General features: G+C 50.0%; 1 protein-coding gene across 1 annotated transcript; it reads right to left on the minus strand.

Moving 5' to 3' along the window:
* Positions 1 to 1,396: 1,396 nt before the first annotated feature.
* On the minus strand, positions 1,397 to 8,048 carry hax1 (HCLS1 associated protein X-1). The gene is made up of 5 exons (XM_067975952.1): positions 7,855 to 8,048; positions 6,321 to 6,375; positions 4,855 to 4,970; positions 3,567 to 3,720; positions 1,397 to 1,986 (listed from the first exon to the last, which is right to left on the minus strand). The coding sequence occupies exons 1-5, from the start codon at positions 8,017 to 8,019 to the stop codon at positions 1,856 to 1,858; spliced, it is 621 nt and encodes a 206-aa protein (XP_067832053.1). The 5' UTR covers positions 8,020 to 8,048; the 3' UTR covers positions 1,397 to 1,855.
* Positions 8,049 to 8,054: the final 6 nt, after the last annotated feature.

Consider the following 8,054-nt stretch of genomic DNA (forward strand, 5'->3'; position numbering starts at 1 on the left):
TGTGCTCAAGTTTCTGGAGTGGGATTTGAACCCACGACCTTCTGACTCAGAGGCGAGAGTGCTACCACTGAGCCACGGCTGACACATAAAACATCGTCCCAAGGTGGATCATTGCATCATAGTGTTAGGAAAACAGGCCAAGGAGGGAGAGATTAGGCAAGGTGACCATTGCTTGGTCAAGGAGATGGGTCGTGAGCTTTTAAAAGGGTGGGGGGTTTAGGGTGGCTTTTCCAAAGAGTAGGACGGAAGTGGCCAATAGCTCTGTCACTACTGGTGGGGCAAAGGGAGTCAGAGGAACAGAGTGTTCAGGAGGAGATGGGGTGGGTGAGGTGATGGAGGCATTTAAAGACGAGGATGAGGATTGTGAATTTAATGTATTGGAGAACAGGGAGCCAGTGCTGGTCAGTAAGTACGGGGGTGATGGGCGAATGGCGTTGAGTGCAGGGCAGGACTTGGACATGGACATGGACGGTTACTCAATCTGAAATTCTCCTTTACAGCACCCAGTTATACTTTGAACGTCCCTGCCTGGCCAATTATTTAGTTGCTGTTTGTGGCACCTTGCTGTGCGAAAATTAGCTGCCGTGTTTCCCTACATAATCGTGACTGCACTTCGTCCCTGCCTGGCCAAGTATTCCATGGGGGCTGGTCTCCCTCCGCTACCTTGGCCAAGAGGCTATTCTTCGCGTGGGCGTTGGCTGGCCATTCAACTGCAGGAGGCATCATTGCCCAGCTTGATCCCATCCTTCTCCGACTTCTACTTGTTTACCAGCTGGAGTTAAGGGATGATGATTGATCAGGGGCAGGAACTGTGGCTGTGTACAGGCACTGTGGAATGCAGCCGAGATTATCCGTTCAAATCCTGGAGTGGGGCTCAAACTCACGACCTTCTGACCCAGAGGTGATTGTGCTACTAACGGAGCCAAGTGGATACAAGCCAACAAAGAAGGAATTTGCATTAATGAAGCACTTTTCACGGCCTCAGGACGTCCCTTGCAGTCACTATTATGTAGGGAAACACGGCAGCTAATTTTCGCACAGCAAGGTGCCACAAACAGCAACTAAATAATTGACCAGGTAATCTGATTCAAGGGATAAATGTTGCGCGAGATATCGAGAGAACTGCTGTTCTTCGAATAGTGGTCGTGGGATCTTTTACATCCACCTGAGGGGGCAGACGGGGCCTCGGTTTAACATCTCATCTCAAAGACAGCACCTCAGACAGTGCAGCGCTCCCTCAGCACCGCACTGGGAGCGTCGGCCTGGATTATCTCTGGAGTGGGGGCTTGAACACACAACCTTCTGCCTCAGGAGGAGAGAGTGCTACCCACTGAGGCAGGGCTGACAAAAACCACAGTGGGGGGAATTACAAGAAAACATCAGAGTTAAAACAAAATGAATAATCTTTACTTTTATTGCATTGTTTTACAATTCAATCTGCAGATCCTGTGCAGGCAATTTCTGTGGAATTGCCCAAAGGAAAAAAAAAAAGTGCAGCAACAGCATCATGAAGGAGTATAGTTCGCTTCTTCTGGGACACAATTCAGCAAGAATATGGGAGACATCAATTCAGCAACACATGGGAGACAACGGGGTGCCCCCCAGGCATCAGGAAGCCCTGGGACTATCGCAGGAAGCTGAACATGCTGGCAAAAAGAATTCTGTACGTATTACAAGCGAGTGAAAGGCTGCAACTTTGACAAACAGCTCGAGGCCGGCTCTCTGTTTAAACTGCAGACTGTATAATCTCCTGTAATTAACATTTCATCACACACACACACACACACACACACACGACCCATCGAATTGTGCTCTCTCTTTGTATTTTAATCCCCCCCGAGATGTCACGTGATATTCACCGGCTTGAGAAAATCCCTTTCAGCAGCCGGTCGAGAAGGGAAAGCGAATCACGGAAAGCCTGCGGCTCGTTCAGAGTGTCAGTTCTCTCCCGGCGTTCCCAGTTCTCAGCAAACCTCTGCAGATCTCCTGCAAGGGGGGGGGGGGGGGGGAGGAGGGGGGAAACACACACACAAAGAAAGGAAAATGATCACTGGGGGAAGAATTCCAATCCTCGGGTATCCTTCACAATTTCAGAAACATGAGGTGAGAGTGCTGCCCCCGAGCCACAGCTGACCCCGTGATTGGGCGAGCAAAGGTGGGCCTGAGGGTCCACTCTCACCTTTTGCCTGCTTTTCAACAATTTGTTCTCAAAACCTGGGTTTCGCTAACGAGGCCGCATTTATTGGCCAGCCCTACTTGCTCTAAAATGGTGGAGTTAACCTGCTCCTTGAACTGACCCTATGATGAAGGGATGATGTGAGACTTGGGGGGACAGAGATCCCATTGATTTGCTTGTTGCTCATCCTCTTACTTTCTTTTCTATTTAGGTCGGTTGCTGTTTTCTTCACTCTCACATTCCCCTTTTCTTTCTTGTCGCCAGCAGACATGTACAGTAAGTGTCGACAGTCTACACCCTATGGATAGCCCAGTGATCCTGCCACACCAGACTCGAGAGCCAGAGCCAGAGCGAGACAGACAGAGAGAGAGAGACAGACAGAGAGACAGAGAGAGAGAGACAGACAGACAGAGACACAGAGACAGAGAGAGACACACACACACAGACAGAGAGACAGACACAGACAGAGGGGGGGGGAGAGAGAGAGAGAAAGAAAGACAAAGACAGAGAGAGAGAACAAGACAAAGACAAAGACAAAGACAGAGAGAGAGAGAGAGAGAGAGAGAGAGAGAGAGAGAGAAAGACAAAGAGAGAGAGAGAAAGACAAAGAGAGAGAGAGAAAGACAAAGAGAGAGAGAGAAAGACAAAGAGAGAGAGAGAAAGACAAAGAGAGAGAGAGAAAGACAAAGAGAGAGAGAGAAAGACAAAGAGAGAGAGAGAAAGACAAAGAGAGAGAGAGAAAGACAAAGAGAGAGAGAGAAAGACAGAGAGAGAGAGAGAAAGACAGAGAGAGAGAGAGAAAGACAGAGAGAGAGAGAAAGACAGAGAGAGAGAGAGAAAGACAGAGAGAGAGAGAGAAAGACAGAGAGAGAGAGAGAAAGACAGAGAGAGAGAGAGACAGAGAGAGAGAGAGAAAGACAGAGAGAGAGAGAGAAAGACAGACAAAGACAGAGAGAGACAGACAAAGACAGAGAGAGAAAGAAAGACAAAGACAGAGAGAGAAAGAAAGACAAAGACAGAGAGAGAAAGAAAGACAAAGACAGAGAGAGAAAGAAAGACAGACAGACAGACAGAAAGACAAAGAGAGAGAGAGAGAAAGAAAGACAAAGACAGAGAGAGAGAGAGAGAGAGAGAGAGAGAGAGAGAGAGAGAGAGAAAGAAAGAAAGACAGACAAAGAGAGACAGAGACAGAGACACTTCCTAGCAAGAGTCACTGGACAATAATCAGGAATGGGAACCCAGCTGACTTTTCTCCTCAACCCAGTCTCACTCAGATTGATTATTGGCCCCCTCCTCAGATAAGTGCAGAGCCAGTCAATTTTTTTTTAAAAAAACACTGTCTCAAACCAACAACGTTCTGAGTAACATCCTCCCAGTCCCAGGCACTCACGGTCATCCATGTTGATCATCTCCTCCGTCTGCTCTTCTTTCCCTTGTGCGTCCCTTCGAGTCACCGTGGTGTACGACTGTTCTCCCTGGGCACGCGTTATTTTGGTTTCCTCGTTACCCTCACCGTCTCGTGTTGTGCGACGTTCCTCCACAGTCTGGGAAAAGGGGGGGGGTGGCAGAATGTTTTAATATAAGAGACGTTTTGATAGCATTTTGTATCCCAGCAAGACTCAGCATCTTGGGGATCATGGCTGACCTGATTTTTACCTGAACTCCACTTTCCCGCCCTTTCCTCATATCCTTTGACTCCCTTGCTGATCAAAAATTTGTCTAACTCGGCCTTGAATGTATTCAATGACTCGGCCTCCACAGCTTTTTGGAGTAAAGAATTCCAAAGATTCACGACCCTCAGAGAAGAAATTCCTCCTCATTTCCGTCTTAAACAATTCTGAGACTATGTCCCCTAGTTTTAGATTCCCCCATGAGGGGTAACATCCTCTCAGCATCTATCCTAGAGTCCCCTCAGAATCTTGTATGTTTCAATAAGATCTCCTCTCATTCTTCTAAGCTCCAATGAGTATAGACCCAACCTGTTCAATCTTTCCTCATAAGACAACCCTTCCATACCCGGAATCAACCTAGTGAACTTTCTCTGAACTGCCTCCAATGCAAGTATGTCCTTCCTTAAATAAGGGTACCAGAACCATACGCAGTACTCCAGGTGTGGTCTCACCAGCACCCTGTACAGTTGTAGCATGACTTCCCTGGGAAAGGCTGGGGTGCGGGGGAATAAATGAAATGCAAGGTTCATTCATGGCCACAAAAATTGTAAACCATTGCAAAGCACCTGCAGTGGCAGGCAAAGGTCTTGCATTCTACAGCAATGCCCGCACAGACTCACGCCAGCTCCACTACCGGCAGAATTAAACAAGGGGATTGTGGAGGGGGAAAAGGGGAGGATAGAGTGCCCCATTTTGAAGAGAGGTTGGTCGGAGGGCTCCAGTCACTCCGGGCTGACATCCCGCAGCCCGTGAGCTAAGTCGCAGGGGGGGGGTAAAATAAACCCCGGGCTCTTGCCCGCCTTCCGTTAAAAGAGGGGTTTCAGGTCAGCAGCGGGGGAAAGTTTGTTAGACAATCCTGAAATCCCCTAGTGATAACACCGGAGCCCTCATCTGCTGCCTCGCACATCCCAATAGAGAAGTTCCACTGAGGTAATGGGGATTTTCAAAGGGGGGGTTGGGTGAGGGGTTAGAGAGAAGAGGGATTAGTCTTAAAAAAAAACCACGTACCCCATCTGGGAGGACCACTTTCGATATGGAGACACTCTTGAAGTAGGATTTCACCTCAGGCTCTGATGGTTTCAGAATATTTTCAAGGCCTTCTGAATTGACCCTGGAGTCCAGGTCTGTCCAGGAAACATGATACGAGTTACTTGAGCCATCCAGTGATGCGATATCGGCAAACCGAGAGACAAGCCTTTACATGCAGGAGCGCCCCTAATGGGGCGAGGGCATCCCTTGGGGTGGTAGAGAGACAGAGACCAGGAAGCGCCCCAGTTTAATCCCTACTCTGTGTTTAGTTGGCTGATCTCACTAGGGGCCACAATTGTCTTCAGCACGCCTACGTTTGATAAGGGGTGGGGTAGGGGGAATAATCAGTCACGGTTCCTACTCCTGTGCACCGAGCTTGTAAATGCCACATGTGGATGTCGGCTGTGGACAGGATCGGGCTAGGCCGTGATACACTCCATGGTCAAATAGAAAGAACTTGCATTTCTATCGCGCCTTTCAGGACCTCAGGACGTCCCAAAACGCTTTACAGCCAATGAAGTACTTTTAGAGTGTGCTCACTGTTGTAATGTAGGAAACACGGCAGCCATTTTGCGCACAGCAAGGTCCCACAAACAGCAGTGTGATAAATTACCAGATAATCTGCTGTTTTTTTTTTAAAAAGTGATGTCGGTTGGTTAAATATTGACCAGGACCCCAGAGAGAATTCCAATGCTCTTCATCGAAATAGTGCTGTGGGATTTTTTACATCCACCTAAGAGGGGAGACGAGGCCTCGGTTTAACATATCCTCCGGAGGACGGCACCTCCGACAGTGGCAGCGCGCCCTCAGTACAGCACTGGGAGCACCAGCCTGGATTATGGGCTCAAGTCTCTGGAGTGGAGACAGCAGGCCCTCGCTGCCTCAGCTCATACACGAAGCACGGCCAACTGAGGGAGGTACCAGAGAGTAGGACGGCGTCTGTGGACCTGTATCCCAGTGAGACTCAGCGAGAGGCAGGGAAAGGAAAAATGAAACGGAAGATTCATTGGTGGCTGCAAATAGAAGACCGTATAAGAACTGCCAACACTTGCAGACTGACCGGCAAAGGTCCAGCATTCTACAGCAATGGCACGCACAGATTAAAGCCCACGATTCCTCCATTACCTGCTGAATTACTGATCATGTGCAAGGGGATTGTGGAGGGGGAAAGTGGAGAATAGAGTGCCCCACTTTGAAGAGGGGTTAGGAGAGCTCCTATCGCTCCGGGCTGACATCACACACAACGCCATTGGCGTAGGCTGTCCTTTTCCTGCCATCCAAGCGCGGGACACACGCACTGCAGCACAAAGAGGCGGAGTAAGGATGAGATGAATTATACGTGCCATCTGGCCAAAGCCCACTAGCTGGAGCTGAGAGAGACTCGGAGCAATCGCAGGCAGCAGTCTGCCTCCTGAAAGGAGAACACTCTTTTCACAATTACTCACCTTTATCCTCTTTCACGCTATCTCCCTGTCTCAAAGTCTTCCAGATATCTTCAAACTGCAACAGAAAGGCCTGTGATCAGAGATTCCATCTATATCTGGACAGTTTCCCCGCCCACCTCCCACCCTCTCTGGGTTAGGGTCCCATGGTTGCTGCTGCCCCCTCACGTACCTTGTCCAGGCAACCGCCATTCAGGTACGAGTCTAGACAGTGAGTTATCTCACCGTGGAGGGCACTAGAGCAGAGCCCGACCCTGCCCTCACTTGATGCCCATGCCCGTCAAGTGGCCAGGGCTCTGCACAGCAGGGCAGTCAGCTCTGCTATTTTAACCCCAACTCCCTGCCCTCGCTCCGTATCCCTTAAATAATCTTACTTCCCAAGTCCCCCTTTCCCTTTTAAAGGCCTCACTTCACAAATGTTTTTCTGGGGCAGTGTGTTCCACATTCTCACAACCCTGTGTGTGTGTGTGTGTGTGTGTGTGTGTGTGTGTGTGAGAGAAGAGCTTTCCTTGACTTAGCTTGAATTCTAAGATTCTGTCCCCTTGCCCTGGGTTCCATTACTCGAGGGAAGAGTCGTTCCTTTTCTGTCCCGTCAGTCCTCCTGAATCATTTTAAACACCTCGATCTGATCACCCCTTAACCCCCAGGGAATATAACCCAAGTTCAACCAGTCTCTCATCATAACCCAGTCCCTCCATTCTAGGCACCATCCCGGGGTACTTTCTCCTCGGCCAGTGCGTCCTTCTCAAGATGGGGCGCCCGGAACTGTGCAGCGTACTCCAAAGGAAACCTGACCTGCCCGCTGTGTAACTGCGGTAGCACGGCCTTGATGTTAGGGACCAGCTTAGCGGCTGGTCCCCGCGCTGCCTCCTGGGCTCGAGTGTCCCCAAAAGAGAAATGCCAGCGGTTGCTGGCACAGTGCGCGAGAGGGAGTGAGCAACCAACCCAGGTGAATGTGGAGGCTCAGAAGGCGTGGAAGGGCATTCAAACTCTCTGCCACCACATGCCTGAGCTGGCGCATGACACTCAAGAGGGGGTGCAGCACAAATTTACCAGAATGATACGAGGGCTAAAAGGGGTAAATTATGAGGACAGGTTGCATAGACTAGGCTTGTATTCCCTTGAATATAGGAGATTAAGGGGTGACCTAATTGAGGTGTTTAAGATGATTAGAGGATTTGATAGTTTCTCTCTATTTACCCTATTTCCTCTGGTGGGGGGAGTCCAGAACAAGGGGGCAGAACCTTAAAATTAGAGCTAGGGCGTTCAGGGGTGATGTCAGGAAGGGGAGTGGAAATCTGGAACTCTCTCCCCCCCAAAACGCTGTTGAGGCTGGGGGTCAATTGGAAATTTCAAAACTGAGATTGATAAATTTTTGTTGGGTAAGGGTTACGGAACCAAGGCGGGTAGATGGAGTGAAGATACAGATCAGCCGTGGTTCAATTGAATGGCGGAACAGGCCCCCTGTTCCTATCACACTCGAGCGTGCCCGCTTGCCTTTAGGGAGCGCTCAAGTTACGACGACGTCAGGTCTTACGTTATTGGGTGGATTCCAGGGTCTTCTGTGCGGAGTCAGCGGTCCCACACCGGGCGCATCTCGTGTGGGTCCATCCCCCGGGAGAGTCTCAGGCTGTCGGCCACGTTCCCCCTCTTCACTCCTTCCAAAGTTGCCGGGCGGGCCCGTGTCAGGCTGCTTCAACATCCAATCACGAGGCGTCCGCCTGCTCCTCTCCTCCA

This window comes from Heptranchias perlo, chromosome 44 (assembly GCF_035084215.1).
Source record: "Heptranchias perlo isolate sHepPer1 chromosome 44, sHepPer1.hap1, whole genome shotgun sequence".
NCBI classification, from domain to species: Eukaryota; Metazoa; Chordata; class Chondrichthyes; order Hexanchiformes; family Hexanchidae; genus Heptranchias; species Heptranchias perlo.

Bases quoted from the DNA above. Each gene is read 5' to 3' on its own strand.
- hax1 (XM_067975952.1), bottom strand. From the start codon at position 8,019: ATGTTGAAGCAGCCTGACACGGGCCCGCCCGGCAACTTTGGAAGGAGT. The intron at 3,721-4,854 runs GTACGTGGTTTT...CCCTTTTCCCAG, and splicing joins AAGTGGTCCTCCCAGATGGG to ACTGTGGAGGAACGTCGCAC. The intron at 1,987-3,566 runs GTGAGTGCCTGG...CCCCCCTTGCAG, and splicing joins GATGATCAACATGGATGACC to GAGATCTGCAGAGGTTTGCT.